Source organism: Molothrus ater, chromosome 8 (assembly GCF_012460135.2).
Source record: "Molothrus ater isolate BHLD 08-10-18 breed brown headed cowbird chromosome 8, BPBGC_Mater_1.1, whole genome shotgun sequence".
NCBI lineage: Eukaryota > Metazoa > Chordata > Aves > Passeriformes > Icteridae > Molothrus > Molothrus ater.
The window spans coordinates 927,003-945,831 of NC_050485.2; the positions used below are offsets into that span (position 1 = coordinate 927,003).

At 40.6% G+C, this 18,829-nt stretch overlaps 1 protein-coding gene across 1 annotated transcript in view; it reads right to left on the reverse strand.

The window, feature by feature from the left end:
* Positions 1-18,829, reverse strand: part of CTNNA3 (catenin alpha 3) — a 424,386-nt gene that overhangs the window by 130,215 nt on the left and 275,342 nt on the right. Inside the window, 1 exon segment of the mRNA XM_036385424.1 lies at positions 16,846-16,938. Within this exon segment, the coding sequence (XP_036241317.1) occupies positions 16,846-16,938 (93 nt within the window).

Here is an 18,829-nt window from a genome sequence, read left to right on the forward strand (position 1 = left end):
TGTGTACTCACAATCTAGTCCAACAAACTTGAATACATTATCACACAAGTAAAATGGAGACTTTAAACCCTCTTCTCCTGTAAAAAGAAGAAAAAACAAAAAAAGGAAAAGAAAACTTCAGACTGGGACATACTCAGACTCACCAACAAGAGACCAAGTTGAAAATGTCACTTTCTTAGGCTTCATGAGGTTTATTCGCTTTTCTACTTCACTCCAACTATTCATGGTGTAGATTTATTTGAATTGGCCTCAAGAAACAATGAGAGCAAAACTCATCAGAAGTCTCTGTTCCACCACTGCTTCCTGATCTAAAATAAGGTTAACATTTGTTACTGGCTAATTAAATATAGCCTTATTCTACCTTATTACAGCATACTAGGCTGTTCAAATTCCATTATTACTTTTCCCCCATTTGTATTCCTGCACACAAATATCACAGTTCAGGTTACCAGAAAGCTGCTACTACTCCTGCTGACTGCTGGGGCATTTCACTAGGAGCTAAATTACCAGTTTTCAAATAAATCCTTGGGCCTGTGAGCAGAACCTAGGCGAGGACAGCATGTGCTATTATTAGCTCCCCTGCAGTAATAGCCATATGTCCTCATCAAGTACAGGACACATCATACTCTATACATTCCATCAAATGAGAACCAGTCTGAAGTTTAACAGCACAGGGATTACACAAGTTGCGAGAAGCTTGAGGACACAGCAAAATGATGACAGTAATAAGATCCTACCTTCTACTAACTTCTGAACAGCCACTTGTTACATCAAAATACTGTTACACTAAAATGGAATCTGAGGCATGCACAGGACAGGAAGCTTTCAGGGACATACTCCTGTGCACAATGGGCTAAAACAGGGTGCATGGGGGGGGCAAAAAAACCAAACACCAAGACCACGACAGGCCCACAAGCCCAAACCTGGACACTGTTCACACAGCCAGCTCCAGACTGGCACAGTTACTCCTTTATTGCAGAAGTAACAATTTGGGGACAGCAGACATCCATCCTGCCACAGGAGGCAGGGAAGCAGTGCTGAGATGGTGCCTTGAGGGAAGGATAAATCATAAATCCAGCCCAAGGTCAGGCAAAAGGAAACAACCCAAGAGTTCAAAAGTACATAGGCAGGGTTGGATTAACATTGCCAGAGAATGCTTTTACAGTCTTTCAATTAAAAAAACAAGGTAAGAAGCAATGGCAAATGTCTGTTACGGCAGTGACTACAGCAGAAGAGAACTAGACGTTTATTAGAAATTGAATATAAGGATATTCTGAATACCAAAAACTGCTAGCCCCTCTAAACAAAACATGGAAAATACCTTAATTAATAGTTTGGGGTTTGTTTGGCAATTATCTTTCTTTCCAGCTGAACAGGAGCTGGCCACCTAGCTTTACATTCACTTGCACATCCAGCAGACTAATTTCCAACTAAATTAGGTGGGCAAATACATCAACTTGACATAGTAACAGCAGAGCAAAGTTCAGTCAAATATTTTTCCAATATGCTTGAGAAATTTACCTCCAAGAACAGAAGGGTCAGTTCTGCCCTAGTGTAAGCTACTACAGCAAAGCTGAAAGAGCTCCCCCCAGGACAAACCCCTTGTGGAACTTCACCAGAGTTTTGCTACAGTAAGGTGAGACATTGCAGCTCCATATTTTCTTGCTAAAGAAAGTATAACAGGATGGTCATATTCAAGGTGAGCAGTACATCAGTTTGTCATTTGAGTCTGTCATTTCTAGAGACCAGAATCCATGCCTTTGTTTAAAATCAAAACTATCCTGTGCATCTTACACTGACCCCAATTAATTTATGTAATGTGACCAGTTTCTGAACAAAGTTAATCGAGGTATATACATGGATGACACAACAAAACACAGAAAACTGGTTTCTGAGCTTTTAGAAGGTGGATTTTTTTCCAAGCTGTTAGTAAGTACCTCATGTTACATCACAAAAGAAATTGCACTACTTGGGACTGTAAGGAAGAAAACTCATGTCCAGCTGGTTTTGATGAAGAGAACCTGAGGTTTTTCTTCCTTCTTTCAAAAATGATCACCTGAACATCTAAAATCCAGTCCTGCAGCTGGGGTGGAGGAACATACTCATCATGACACAGTCTGGCTGGCTCTGCTGGAAAAGGATGTGACACCCTGCTTGTGTCAGCAGCACTCCCCAGTGACAGCTGACAGCACAGCCAGCTCAAAGGGCACGGCCACGGTGCAGAGAGGAGGTGACAGCTGCTGGATCACACCTGGATCAAACCGTGTCCAGTCTGGGGCTCTCGGATACAACAGAGACAACAATAAGTAAGGCAAGCTCAGCACAAGGCCACCTAGAGGGTTATGGGCTGGAGCTCTCACCTTGCAAGGAGGGACAGAGATCTGAGCTTTTTCAGCCTGAGGAAAAGGCGGCTTCAGAGGGCTCCAAGTGCAGCCCTTCAACACATAGGAGATGACAAAACCAGCTCAGACAGGCTCTTCATAGCCATGCATGGTGGAAGGGTATTCTGACAGCAGGCAGAGGGAGGAGCTGAAGAGAGATGGCACAGATGCACACAGGAGAAATTTCACACCAAGGTTAGTCAAGCTGTGGAACAAGTTGCCCAAACAGTTTGTGCAGTCTGTGCCCTTGGACTTTCAACACTTGACCAGTCAAAGTTTAGAGAAAGGTCAGAGTTCAGTTTGAAATTGAGCATTGAAACAAACAGCTGTGAGCAAAAGGCTGTAGACATCCTAAGGTCCCTTCCAACCTGAACTACTGTTGTTCTGAAATGCAGTTACTCTGTAACTCTATAAATACTGACACCATTCCTTCTGGGGCAAGAATGATACACTTCCCCAGGGTAATCTAGGAAAGGTAACAGAAATGTAAACAATGCAATGAACACCATGACAGGATTTCCTAGGTCACTAATAGGACACAGTGGTTCTACTAAAGAAACCACAGAAACATGCTGGCACTCTGCTATTCTTGCTCTTTTAACACAAAATTGTGGGGAACTTCTGCGAAGCTGTGCCTGACATTTCTCTTAACACAGATGGGGAGCTTAAATATCCAGATATACCCAAGCTCTGCAAAAAAGAGTGTCTATTTACTACTAAGTCAAAAAACAAACTTGGAAGCAAAACCTCCCACTATAATGGTAAAGAAGGTAAAAGGATATGTGACACTGTTGCTTTGGCATCTGGCCTATAAAGCAATTGCAGTAACACAGATATGAAAACCCATAACAATTTAAAGCTTTGAAAGCTGAATATCTTGTATACAACATATTTAATCATAAAATGCATTTCAGTCAATATAAATATATAAAATTGAGGTCGTGTTGATAACACTTCTAGACAATACAGACACAGTCTACCCAAGGGCTAAGTGCATTCCAAGAGTAAATAAATTACTGGCTGTATTTGTCAATAAAACTGACTTGAATTGCTTGGTAAATTCAAAAACCCCACTGGAAACAGCTGAAAGTAGATGCAGAGTAAAGGGAGATTATTTAATCATTACATTAAAAGTGACATATGAAGACAAAGCAAGATTGTACATCCACAAGAGGCTTTCATCCATTTCTGAACATCAGAGAACTTCATCCACAGCCCTCTCCTCCCCTCACAACATCCCAGAAAATGCCACCTCAGCAGCATTATCTAGTCCTGATAGTTATGAGGAGGTAAGTGTACAGGTGGTACATGACCATAAAGTTTTACATTATGTTCAAGATTAAGACATCTACTGCTTCAGAAAGAGACCAAAAAATCCAACAAGAAACAATGATGCAATAAGAACTCAGCAATCCCTAAAATACTAAATGCAGTGGTGAAAACAAGTAAGACAAAGTATGACCCAAGATAAAATTCTGAAGTCCTATTTACAATCTCTACTTTAGCAGAACTAGTTTTTCAAGAACTTCCTAGATTCTTCTCTCTTCCCACAATTTAAAAAGCAGGGAGGAGGGATATCACTCAGGGCATGTGGTTTAACACTGAGCATACTTGACTGTGTTTGGTAATAAGTTTGATAAGTTATATACGAGTTGTTCTGAGAATATGAGGCAACTTGAAGCTCTGCAAAAAACCTCAATGAACAAAGAGTTGTATTACCTCACCTTAAAATCTAGCAAAAGCCTTCTTGATACCAACAATTAAATGAAGATTAAACTTCTACGTGGTTATTAAAAGCTACTGGAACTTGTGACTAAATTAAGAGCACACAGTCTAAGCAATCCCTCAAGAGCAAACAGAACTGTGGGCAAGGGGGCAACCCAGCAATTCTATAAACATGATGGATCTGATACAGCAGGCAAGAAATTCAGACAAAATTCTGCACAGTTTTGTCTCCTGGTGTCTGGGCAGTGGCAGCCAGTAATACCAGAAATGTATTATTACACTGGGATAAGATTTTTGTATTTTATGAAAACAAATTGTGTAATTTCATTCAAAAGCAAACCTTCCAACATAGTCTAGCCCTGCTGAGAGGCATGATGAACTCCTCAAGAACAAAACCAAACCCACACACACCAAGCAGTCCTCTAAAGCTCTTCCTACCCCTGTACATATCTGTGTTTTGGCTTTACTTAGGGACTACATGCACATTTCTGAATAAATTTGAAACCCTTCTACAGAAAAGGCACACAAAGTTATTTTTAACAAAACAAAGATTTCCATTATTTTAGTTTAAAATGTCACAAAAGCACAAAAGAACTGACAATGTAGTTAAATATTCAGTATTTACATTTGGGTGGATAGTCACTCAATTTTTGGAGACAGACATCAGAATAGGCTGAACACCTACAGACTGATTCTTAAGTGCATCCAACAGCACTTTCCTTCCAGAACTTACTTCACTTGACCTGACAAGCGCAGCAGAGAGCAGATCCCCAAACACGTTGGGCTTTTTTGTAGGTCAGATTTCAGGTGTCTGATTTGCATGGAACCATAATTTCAGTTACTTTTGTTTTGCAGTACTGAAACTCAAGTAAGGAGAATAAACATTCCTATTTCTGCCTTTCTGAATACAGTGTCTGTAAGTGACCCAGGGAATGTTTTGGATAGGATATTCAAAGGTATGGGGGTGGATTGCACAAGTTCCCTAGTTTATTTCAAGAACCGAAAGTGCATTTTTTGACTCATTATAAAATCACTGTTCCTCCAACTGTATTTTTTGTATTAGCTATACACCCATTATCCAGGATCTCACCTAGGATCCAGCAAATCATAATGCTGGGCAACTACTTTAATTTTAGCTACAGTTTGAATGTTCTAACTAAACAATTACTTTCTTGTAGCCACAGTTTGTATACATGGGGACAATTAGATTCTGCTCAGAAAGCCACAGAACACTTCACCCAAGTTTATCGAGCCTTGAGCAATGCAGTCTCAAAATCTTGATTTCAAGATAAGCACATTCTTAAAATGGAAACTTAAAATAATCCTCAAGACTTACTGATACACAAAAGAGGAAATTTTAAAAAATCTGAGTTCTGCTTATCATGGTTTTGAGTATAAAATAACAAAACAAAACATAGTGGAAGTCTTATCTTCAACAGTGCTCCATCCAGATCTGGAGCTCAGCTACCTGCAGTTCACTATAAGTGTATTTACCTTTGTGTTCCAAGCCTCTTCGTGCAGCAAAGCTTTTCAGAGATGTAAACCTCTTCTACGTTTTCTCAGGCTGTGTAAATGCTCTATCAAAGCACACCAGCAGTACCAGCTACATGGGGATAAAACTTCTTCCCACTGGGCACAGCTGGGTTTGCTGATCAAACTGGGACAAGCCACGCAGCCACCAGCACACATCACACCATGGCACAGCATCCCAGCACATGCAGGCAGAGAGAAAACTCCCCAGGGAATTACAGAGTCTAAGGACTTGATCTCAAAAGGTGTTCAGCATAAAAAGCCCCTGTGTCTAAATACAATCCCCATAATTATCAATCAAATTAGCTGCATACTAAAATTACAGTATAAAACTGAAGTTTATATCATTAACCGTCTGTTTATTGGATTTTATACCCAAGCAAATCTTTAGTCCAATTTATAATGTAATGCATATAAAACAGAAAGATCCTTATGGACTATTCATTCATGTACCAAACTTGGGAGAGATGAAATAAGACTGTAATGAAACTGGAACAATTGCACTGTAACTACACTACAGCCACAGTGCTTGAATATTTGTTAAGATGAACACACATATGGATTACATTTGTAAACTGGCAGGGGGAAGGACAGCAGTAAAGCTCAACATGTATGAGACAACTATTGCTTCATGTACATTTGAAAGTACATTATCCAAAATCCCAACCACAACAGCAAAAGGAAAATACAAACAACTTACTACATTAGTATAAATTAGTTCCTCCTTCCCTCTTGGGATTTCTAACAAAACCATCACCATTACAAACAAAACTCTTCTTTAGTAATTATTTAAATGCCAATGCCCTTCATTTCCTATAACGTCTATAAGTTATGGTATGGTCTGAGCTGAAGCCAACAGCAAGCTTTCAATCTCACACAAGTTACTGAACAGACAGAGAGCAGAAAGCTTTAGGAGAGTAACGCAGAGACAGGGATATGGAAGTTGAAAATCTACAATGTGCCTCTGGAAAGAACAGGTAGAAATAGTCTGGTGAAAAAGCAGGATGCACAGGCATCCTCAAGTGCATTCCATGTCACTCACACAGACAAACTCCAGTTCTTCACCTCCTTCTTCCACAGTCAAAATCTAAGCAGCAGCAAACACTATCATGCCCTTTGTGGTCCTGGATGTTTTTCCTGTCCTCCCAAGGCCTCACTCCATGCTCCTGGCTCCCACTGCAGCTTCAAGGACCTTGCTCAGGCTTTCCTTGCTGCAGGCTACAAACACCTCAATCTTCCTGAGCTGCTCCTCTTCTGCTGTGGCAGACCTGTCATTAGGGGTAGAAATGAGCCAAGACACAGACTCTCATTTAACAATGTGAAAAGGGTCCTGGTTTATTCTTCTTTACAGCCTAGCCATCCTGACTCTGACTACAGCAAACTCCTGCTGTTGGCTTTTCTGACAGACTCCAACTGCTGGCTATTTCCTGTTGGAATATGACTGCAAGTATTTCCCTGCTGTCTCTGACCACAGGCTTTTACCTAGCTCAGCTATGACTGCAGGCTCTAACAGCAGGCCCTAAGTCTATCAGATCCAGACTGACCTCCCAGCAGATCTTTTGCAGCAGCTCTCTACCTTGTTTCCTTCTTCCTCAGGGCTCCTCTACCTCCTCAAGGTGTACTTCCTCTAGGCTCTCCCTGACCTGCCAACCCACCCCTTTTATCATATGTATGGTTTTTTTTAGTCACAACTGCAACCCATCAAGGGCAAGGCTGTTCTTCTTCTTTGGTAATTAGTACAGCTGTGACTTATCAGAGGTGAGGTCACTTGTAATCCCTTCTTCTACACCTACACTCTCTCCCAGCTCAACACAACTGTGAACAGACAAATAAGCCAAGAGCCCATGCAGACCACACTCTTCCTCTAGCAGGATTAGTGCCAGAACAACACTCAGGTGATGTCTTTGTCTTCACTTAGAGCAGGACCAGCAATGGGAAGGGCCTGCTTGCATTAAGAACATTCAGTGCTTGTGGTTTAACCACAGCCAGCAATTAAGAACCACACTTGAAGCCATACATGCAAGCAAAGGAAAACAAGGAATTCCCATCTTCAGGCACACATTCAGCCAACCCCAGCAAAACAGGGCTCCATCGCTGGTTTTACATCCAATGTCATGTGTGCTTGTTCTGATGTTCTACTTACAGCCCTGTGGTCAGAACACTCTCCACTGTACATCCTCTTCCTGTCAGAGGTCAATTACAGCCAACTCTCCTGCACAGGACAACCACCATCCTGTTAGCCAGGTCTCATGTTAGCTCCTGGGTGTCAGAGCTACATGGGATAACAGCTCCATATTCCAGGAAGTTACAGAAAGGGACAGTCAAAATCCAGAGTAAGGTTATGGCATCCTAGCCAAACATATTGTCCACATCTTTTCCTGCTAGGATGTCAATACCAGCATGTTTGGGAAATAAAATGTGAAAACCAACACCACCAAAGACTTTTATAGAGCTCTTAGCAAATGCAAAATTATCTACAAGTACACGTCAAGTTGCCTGTGTAGCCTACAAAATCCTAAGAACAGTCTTGAAACTACTACAATCCCATGATACACATAATGGCATGACCTTATCTGAAAACTGAAATTTAATTCCCAACAATTCATCACGTAAAGATATACTGGGGGGGAATTAGCTTGGTAAACAACACCTGAAATTACTCTGTTTGCAATAGTAGCAAAAGCTTTATGACATAAAAAAAAGCTTTTCTAACTCAGAGTAGCAAATTAAGACTCTGCCTCCTTGTTAAATAACACACCATCTTCTGAGAGATACAGGAAGGAAACCAACTGCTGCTGTACTTGCTACTTTTGTTATTACTTTCAAAGCTGCTGTAACTTTTCCTAATTACTTTTAATTAGGAATTTAGTAAAGCAGGCAGTCAAATTGCTAGATATTTTTGCAAATATGAATGCAAAATGGAACACAGAAAATCCCCTTGCAGATCACGTTACCTCTCTTTGCCCCGTTTATTGACATCTTAGCATTGTAGTTTGCACTCAAAAATCATGAAAACACAAGAAGGGTAGTCATCCATTGCCTTGAATTTGATTACACTCCTGCAAAACCATTTAAAAGCTCTTTTTAAAATCCTGGAAGCTCAGAGACGTGAATCAACCTACATTTGTAAGATTTGCCCTTTCACCCCTCTGCAGGTCAGACACTCCACAGACTGATGGAATGGTAGTGGCTGGAAGGGAGTGCTGGGGTCAGCCTGGCCCAGGCAGCACCACACCCACGATTCCTTTAACATCCTCCCTCAGAGCTGTGCCAAAATTTCCCCAAATCACTGAAGTCTGACCCTGCAGAAAGGGCAGTGGAATACTGTGCAGGGAATAAAAATGAATTGCTGTGCCTTTGCTGTCAAGCTCATACAGAAGGCAGCAGCAATCTCCAGAAGGCTTGTTCAGCAGCTGCAGCTCCTGGGACACAGAGGCACACACAAGGATGTGGAGCACACAGCACATCCTGGCATCAGTGCAGCTACACCAGACTCATGTGCACCTCACCCACTTCCCTAAGTGCTTGCCAGACTCAGTGCTTCCATCTGCTCCTCATCTACATCCCCAGGTGACTGCAGGGCGCTGAGCACCCACAAGAATCCCCCTCACACTGCCAGTATTCCAGCTGGAAAACATCTCCAGGTTAGATGTAAAGCTGGTAACAGAGATGCACAATGCCCCCACAAAAGCCATGTCAGATGGATTCATGGATTAGTGATTTCAGCTCCTTGTTTCAACAAGAGCAATGAATTCCCTTGTCAGCCTGTGCTGTTTACACCTCTCTATTACTGCATGCTACAGCCATTTACATTCTTGGCTCTTTATTGCTGCCCATCCCTGTCTTCCAAAAACCATGTGAGACTCCATCTCTTAACAATGGTATTGTTTTGCTGTCTTGCACTACTCTAAGCTTACCTACTCGGCTCCCCAGACTCAGTAGATTCTTTACCACAAGTCTCTAATAATGATACTTTATTGCCATTCTTTCCCTTCCTAGCATTTTGCTGTAGGACTGTCACCAAATAAATGTAGCATCTCTAACTTATAAATCCAGAAAAAAAGGATGAAGTTGAGGAGATTAAAAAAAAAAAAAACCTTTCTAGGAAAAATACTTTCAAGTGTTAAAGGCAAAGGGAAAAACAAATTGTTTATAAAACATTCATAGCACTATGGTGCAATACAGCAAATGCCCTCCAACAACTTTAAAATCTCAATCAGTCTCATGTCTTATGTATACTGACTGCAGGTGAGGCAAGAAGAGGATAAAACAGGACAGCTTCTGTATTGCTACAGAAGCTGAGGCTACTCAGGGTTTGTATTTTTGTTTAATATTACAAGGTGAGAATTTGTTGAGGATTCTAGTCCAACACAAGAGATGCTGGAAGATGAAAGTTAAGACTGAAAACAACCTCAAGGCATTTTGTAGTTAATTATTCTCTCTCCAAGTACTATCATAAGTGAGCCAAGCAGTCCCAGCCAGCTGTGAGACTTTCAGGGGAACCTAAGAGTAACAGTGGGGGAGATGTTCCCCCCTTTCAAACTGTTTATTAGAGAAGTTCAAGCCAAAACAAACATCTATTTGTACAGAAGCATAAAGTACTGCGCCTTCCAACACATGTTGGTGTTCCACAGCTTTAGGATTCATAGTACCCCAATAAGCTTGCTACAAGGTTTTGAAAATGACAAACCTCAGTTTCCATAAACTGAGCAAGATAGTGTCCTGCAAATACTAGTGCCAGTACATTATGCTAGGGGATATAAGAAAGATTTTTCCTTTCAGTCTTTGTCATAGGCAGACATCTGGTTTTGTACACATCCCTTCAGTGCAGACTGCCCTTGACATGAACACTGCACGGCTCTGATGGTACAGGCTCCCTCATCCAAACAGGGTCACACACCACTGCTCCCACTGGGGACTGCACTAGCAACTTCTCCCACAGCATGTCTCCTGGGAACCAGCAACAACAGCTCTCCATCAATCCTGGACACTGCCTTCTGTCACCAAAGCTGTGCCACTGCCAGCTCAAGCTGGCGTCAGTCAATGGCTCTGCAGTGCCACCAAAAGCAGCGACTGCTCCCCCAGACTGCCCTCACTCCCTTCCCCCGAGTTCAGACACAGCAAACTGCACTGGGCAGCTGGCCTGAAGGCAAACTCAACCTTCCTGCTTCCCAGGGGGACTCTCAGCAGTTTCCTGACCCAGACTGCTGAGCAGCTTTGGGACTGCTCCTGCTGCTCGTGAGGGAAGGGGCAGAATGAGGCTTGGGAGCAGGGAGAGAGGGAAGTCTCCTGCAGCACTGATGCTGTAAACCAGACCAAGTGCTTGTGGAACCAGGATGCATGAGAAGGAACTAAACACAGGAGTGCTCAAGAAGTCTACCATAAATACCAAGGTTAATGATGAAATCCTCATCTTCAGCAGCATTGTGAGTGAACTTTGCAACATGGTGAAAATGTACATGAAAACCATCGTTTCACCAGACTCCTTTCAGAAATAGTACTACTAAGGCACAATCCATACTTTTAACTGAATTCTCCACTGAAAGGCTTTACCACAAGAAGTCACTAAGATAGAGATCTCTAAGAGATGATACCCAAGAAGCCCAATACTGTTGGATACTAACATCTATTGTCTGTCTTTTAAGCAGATGGTAGAGAACTCACTAATTTACCATGTTCTCCCCCATTACTTCTGCCCTGTATCTGAAGGAAATTGTATTAATACAGATAAAAAGAGATACCACAAAGATGGTTCAAGCAAGAAGATGAAACTGTGGTTAATAAAGTGATGCTGGTGAAGAGTCTTTATGAGGCTAAGATAAAATCTTCTTCAATATTCCCCACTATTTAACGTGCCAGAGCAAATAAAAAAATGGATTATTTCTTTTTCTCTCATGAAAGAGTAAATATACACGAAATGCAAACTGCTAGCTTCAAAAATCCACAGCATCATAAAATAAATACTTGAACTCCAATACCTGAAAAATGCAACACATGAGAAGTCCTGCCCACTGATTAGCTATCAAGTCTCATTTTTGTGAGCAAGAATTTTCATGTTTGCTATTACCTATTTCCTAGAAAATTACACAGAGGGAAATAATATCCATTTGTCTGTATCAACAAAAAAAAAGGCAAGACAATTAAAGTGTAAATCCATGGAAAGAATTCTTTAGCTCTTCTCAAAGGAAGAGCTGAATTCCTCCATCCATTTTCACAACAGAAAAACACAATATTTAATTTTGAGAAAAAAATTATAGGACATTCCCATGAAAGCTTGATCAAAACTTATAAAGCATAACAAAGTCACAGTCAGTTTCTAAGAAAGCAAGCAGAGAGCACACAAGCCCTGCTTGGGAAGTAGAGTTTCTCAAGTTGGGTTTTTGTTTGTGGGGCACAGAGCTGTCACTGTTGGGCTGCTGAAGGCTTCCAAGGCACTTTGAACCAAACTGGAGGCCATGGCTGTACTTGGAAGAGCAGAGAATGCAAGTGGCTGCTGCACTGGCATGGAGATGCTTTGCCTGGATCCCTTCTGCGCACACACACACACACACACGCTCTCCAAAAAACCCCTCAATCCCTCAACTCTTGGTTCTGTGGTATTTCTGAATACACTGAGAAATGCAGACGATTTCACATGACCCTGAAAGACACATGACAGGCTTAATATTCTCTGCTAGCAAGATAAGAAAGAAAGCATCACTACAACAGGGCTGAAATTAAAATTCAAAGAAAGGAAGGCTGCAGGGGCTGGTTTCTTGCAAGGCTTGGTGGTTTTTGCCCTTCTCACTGCAGGTACATGTGTCAATAGAGAAACAGCTCTATAATACCAAAATACAGCAGTCAGTTCCAGACTGCCACGTTGGCATTGAAGAAACAGATGAATTTCGCTGGACAAGCCAAATACAAAGTGTTCAAGACAGCTGTCAGATCAGTATTTCAATGGTCTGTAAACATGTGTATGAATATATTCCTGCTGATCAGCTCAGCATCTTCCTTACTCCAATTCTCTCTCCATGTTACCTGAACTGCCACAGTGACTTATTTACCAAACCACCATAGCCAAAAAATCACCTTCTATATTTACCAGTGTGGAATCCTTTGAACCCCTCAAGGAAATCCCCAGGGCCTCGCCCTGGAAGGACACACCACAGAGTCCACCTAGGCTGAAAGAGAAGACTTCCCCATGGAGCCTCTCAACACTGATCCATCCCAGTTTGCATTCCCCATCTGTTCCTAATTCTTGTGGTCTCTCCTTTCCCTGTTTCCTCATTGGTTGTGGTACCCCTGGTGGCCAGCCCCATCTCCCCTGCAGGGCAATGCCCTTTGCAGCACCCCGTGCCCTCAGACCACTGGCTGCTGACCCCACACTTAACCCTGTGCATGCCATGGCCAGGTCTCTTGCCTGGTTTCCCTTTGGGGTGCTGCAATAAACCTCGCTGGTACTGTCCATATAAAGGCCCTTCTGCCTCTCTTGGCTGAGCTAGCTGTGCTGAGTGGGGTGTGTGGACTTGCCTGAATGCTCACCCAAGTGGCTTTTCCACAGGAGATGCTCATTGGGAATTAGGTAGAAGCATCCACCGCCTAAACACCGTGCTGCTACGCACTGGTTTATCACAGAGCAGGCAGTATTAAAAGCTACTATTAAGTAGGCAGGCAGTATTAAAAGCTACTAGCAGCATATTAAGTTCTAAGCAGCAAGAAAAGACAGCATTCAAAATCACAGCTGAATCCTTCACAACTGTGCCAAGTGTTATACACTTTTCATTAATTACATAGAATTGCTTCTCACCTCACTTTATAACCAGATGGTTTCTATCTATCTCTCAATACTTAGAGAAAAACAGAGCTCACCAAAATACTAAGATCCAAGGTTCTGCTTATACCAGTGCTTACACCTCTTCTTTAAAATATCTGGTGAAGTTTTCCATAGGATCAAATTACTGTCCAAAAATTTTTTATCACCATCTGAAGATTAAGCTAAACCATGAACATTTGTGTGTTTTTCTTGCATTTTCCTTCCTTTCATGATGTTCCAGTAATTACCCTGTACCACTCTGGTAACTAGCAGCAAGCTCCAGTGAGAGCTCCCTTTCAAAGGAAGTGAGCCAAAAATTCACTGTTTCAGATACAGCTCTTCTAAAATATCCCGAACTCCCTGCTCCTTACAACTCTCCAGGGATCTTTGTGCTAATAAAAAGGCTCCAGGCAGAGCCCTCTGACACACTGAAGATCATCTTAGCTGTTGCCTTAAGACCACCCACCTCTGATCTCCACTTGGACACAACTGTTCCAGTTTTAGGCTCAAGGACATTCTTCTCAAAAGCAACAGCTCAGGATGTGAAAGCTGATTAGACCATAAAAATGTAAAAACCTATGAAGAATTTAGATAGAGAAACCAGATTCTCATCTGCTCATCTCTGGTTTCCCACAGGATAGTCCTCCCTCTCTATGTTAACAGGTTTACCATTATTACCAGGTATTCCAAAGGACTCTTACAGCAACCACAGTCTTCCCCAAACACACCACTGAAATCAAGCACAGGAGTAACAAACCCAAAATGGGTATTAGCAAAACAGCTCTACAGACTTATAGCCTTGCTTTTAAAAACAAAAGCTTGTTAGCTTCTGTTGGTCCTTTCCCTTCCCTTTCTTTCCCATGCACTCAGCTGAAGTCAAGATTCTGCTGACACACTAGGACAGTAACATGGATTCCCAATACAAGTGACACTGGAGATCTTACTTACCTGACAACAATCAATTCTCCCAGGCAAAAGTGAGTTATAGGAACAGAAATCATTCTTCACCAAATCATATGCAACCAGCTGTTCTTATTTTTATTACTGATTTAACACTAAATTAATTTCTCATAAAACATTCCAGGATCATTATGTGTTTTGCATTGGCTCCAATGTAAATGCCCAGCTTATTTCATTTGTTAAACAGTCAAAATATTTGCTAATAATTTCACTTGACAAAACAAAAAAGGTGTGTGGATGTGATGGCCTGGTCAGAGAGCAAGAAAACCAGATAAGTTTTCCCAGAATCAGCTTGTGAGACTTTAGGGAGTTGAAGATAAACAATGATTGCTTGTTATTATAAACAAGCTGCAGGTGTTGTTTTCCTACTCTGTGTTTTCCTGGTTTTCTCAAAGATTGTTTATAGGAAAGGGGTTTTGTTAATCAGGCAATCAGGTGAAATGTACTGATTAACTGGCCAGCCTGGTCTGTGTGTACCAGAACAGTGAATAAAGAGAGAATCCAAAGTCAGGTGGATGCTGTGCAAACTGTGCAAAGCCTTTTCTGGTGAGTCTGGGTCTTTCTTACTCAACAGCAACAAGGGCTCCAAATCAACCCTCTCCATTTTACCTACAGCAGATGAGATGCATGATGCATGATTAATGTAACAAAAGCCAAAAGGCTTTCCTCCAGTGTTTGCCAATTCTGTAGCTGCCTTTTCCTCTGTGCTCCATAGGAAGTTTTGCTGTCAAATCTGCAAAACTCCAAAGTGTTTGCTGTAATTGCTAGGGGGCTTTTAGTTGGTACTTTTTGGGGCATTTGGGGTCAGGAGGTTCTTTCATTTCTACTATATCAGATTTCAATCCATACTTTCCTTTAATAAATATTTTGTAGAACACATAAAGTACCTTTCTTTTCATTCTGAAGATTTAAGAGCATTGGGGAGTTCTGCATGTGAATTTCCCCACTCTGAACTCTAACTGATATGCCTCACAGAGAACTTAAGATATAATTATTTTCCCTATGGAAAGTTTTTTTAATGATATGGCATAATCTGGTGTACTGAAAAAATGCAGGAGCCTTAATCTGCTATTTCTTACCTAGGTAAAAAGCAAATTGCTTTCATGGGGCATGGTACTTATCTAAGAAAGCAGCAAATCCTGCACAATGAACATCCTGTTTGTAGTAATATAATCTTCTGTGTATTCCACGTTCTCTTTTTAGTCAAATCTGTAATCATCAACTAATTCACCCCAGTTTACCTTGAGGTTAAACAAAAGGCAAGAAATAAACCCAAGAAACTTTCATTTTAGCATAGGAAATTAAAAGCCTAGAAACTTAAATGAAGAAAAATCAATATTTTAGTCAAAATTAGATTTTAAGAGTTTCTGATATTAGATACAGAGGTTTCAATTTCAATTAAAAAGCTGTATTGGGATGCATAATAATCCATTATAAAAGTGCACCTGACCCCTGGAGAAACAAAGAAGCTGGAAGAAGCCTTCTTATAAATCCAGGAACACATTAAATCACATACAAGAGTGATCTGAAACACAGAACTCTCCAAGTTTTAAAAACAGACATTGAAACTGAATTATTCAAGAGAAAACATTGGTTTGTGATATTTTCAGAAGATCATACTTCCTTGACAGAAATTTTTCATTTCTCCAAGACCTGCATTTATTCAACAGGCATAAAAATGAACTTCTCAAGCTTGCTATTGAACATATTAATATTTGCTCTTCAACTTTTATTTCAACTACATTACCACAAAAGGGTAAGAATACTTATGCCACTGTGTAAACTGCAGTGTTCTTCAAAGAACTACTGATCTTGAAATTATGCAGCCTCAAGGCTGCAACACAGATCAGATTCAGAGGAATCAGTGAAATCTTTGCTCTAAAAGATCTATGCAGAAATTTTTATATCTTTGTAACTCTGAACATGACAAAGTGAACACATTTTTTGGTACTTAATATCTTAGAAAAAGTGTATCTGTAGCTGTGCTTTTTTTCCCATTCACTTCCTTAAGATGAAAGTTCAAGTTTTTAAATTGGTGATAATCAGAAGAATTCATACTTTGCTGTTCCCTTACACAAAAACCAAAATAAGTGGTGAGTCTTTCAAGTTGAAGGTCAAAATAAGTACTATTTCAGAGTAAATGATCCCAAATTTTTCATGTTACTCATGAAATTGCTCATTCAATCAGGTGTTTCAGAAACAGAGCAGCATATTTTTGCAATTGCAGTTTTTAAGAACCCCCAACCAATAGAGGCTATTAACCATTTCTATGTTAACCACAGAGCAAATTAACAGATTACCTAAGTATTTGCATTTATCATTTCGTCTCCATTTGCTACACTGAGCTGTGTAAATGGAATGTGAAGTTAGACAAAAGGAACACAAGGAAACATCTGCATTGTGTGACAACACCCTAGTGTTTGTGACAGTGGGAATGAAGTGAACACCTCCTACCTGTGGGCACAAAGTCTCAATGTGATTTGCTGCCATTTGGACAATTTTCGTTCCATCTTCATTTGTTGACAATGAACAAGCAAGATTAGCAACCTTAAATAAAATAGACAAATTTAAATTAGCAATCAGCCTTGTAAGCAAGTATTCCTGCTCAGACTTCAAACCTGCCAAAAAACATCTCTGCTAGAAAGCCTTCATTTTGGGGGAGAAATATTTTGTCAAAGAACGTTTTTGAACAGGGAAACACTGCAGGAGGGAAAAAGAGCTGTGGAAAGAGGTGACAGTGATGAGAAATCTTACCACCTCACCCCAGTTTAGGCTCAGCAGGTAACAGCTGCAGAGTGGTGTTTAGAAAATAGGAGGAAATTTCAAAGTAAGAGCCTAAGGTTTCAGCAGATTGCCTGTGATCTTGCCCCTTAATTTTTCAGAGCCCTTCAAACCATAGCCAGCTTTTACACTGTTCTTTTAAACTTACTTTTAAGACCTTAAAGCTCAAGTAAAATTTATCTTGTTTTAATTAAACACAAAATAATTTCTGCCCTGAGCTATCAACAAATTATTCTTTTAGTGGCATGGTTTTCAACTGAAATAATCATATCATACAACATATACAGTGCAACCAACAGTGACAAGGTATATGGAAACTTGAAATCTGTGAAAGAACAAATCTATCTTCTATTATAACATATACCATAGAGATACAGCTTCCTTTAAAGTAAAAATCTCTTCCACAATGCTCCACAAGTTGAAATGGATGAAGGAGAAAATATCTCACTGCAAATGAGTATCAACAGGCTGAAAGAGACAGGTCTGACAAAGGTTCAGGAGAGGCTGGGATCCAGAAGATCTTTATATCCTGCTGTAGTAATATCGAGTCCTTCTGTAAACTACTCCACACTTGTCAACCATCACAGCCTTCCCTGAAGTAGCTGCACTGCCTACAACCACTTAATGTTCATGCAGACCAAACAGTGCCTGAGAGCCAGACCTCTGCAGTGCTGCAAATATCAACACACACAGCCACAGTCACTGTGGAGTTACCCAAAACTCAAACAACAACATCTACAGTTCAGCTGCCGGGAAATAAAAGCAAATCTTCCCTTATCAACATTTTAGGACACCATCACTACTAGTTCAAGAATAATTTACTACACCAAAGGCTTTTATTATTCTTACTTAATTGATAGAAGTAATTACAAGGCATTAGTCAGTGCAAAGACAAATAAATCACTTTTCCTATTGAAAATTCAGAAGAGATTAAGAATCACTTTCTGAAGGGGATGAGATTTGGAATGCAGGGCCTTCCACATTTTGTGCCTACACAAAAATACTTCGTACAACTTTCCCTGGTATTCCAAGGGAAATACCAATGGTTCCCTACCCATGTGATGTATTATCTTTTCCACATTAAAAAAATGGCTAAAACTGAAGAAATCCAGTTTTCATCAATGCAATAACACTGTACTCTCCTTTATTTGAAGTAAACTGGCATAGGTTGGTTTTTTAACGCAGTATCTGAAAAAAAGGGGTTTGATTCTATGCTTTCCTTCCTGACTCTTCAACTTAAACTACGCACAGATGACTTTGTATCATCACAATACAGTCCTAAAAGATGCTATTCCCTCCCCTCAAAAAAAGAAATAAAACTAGTTGTTTTTCTTTGGAGTGCAGGTCAGAAGTTTTCACTACTGGTCCCAACAATTCATTCATACTGGCTTCAGTATTTTAATTCCTTTGCCTCAGTCTCTGAGGTACTTGTGTATCCCTAATTTAAATCTGTGTTCACTCACACTTTGTTCCTACACCACCTATGTAAAATAAAGCACTCTACAGGACTCAGTGCAAACATTATTGATTTAAAGAACTCTTTATGTCTAAAGCAGCAACATTTCAAGGGTAAAATAAAAAGGCAATGCCAGCCATTCCTCCAGGACAAAAACTCTCAGCAGCTTTTTTTTTTTTCTTCTTTTCCATAAGGTAACCA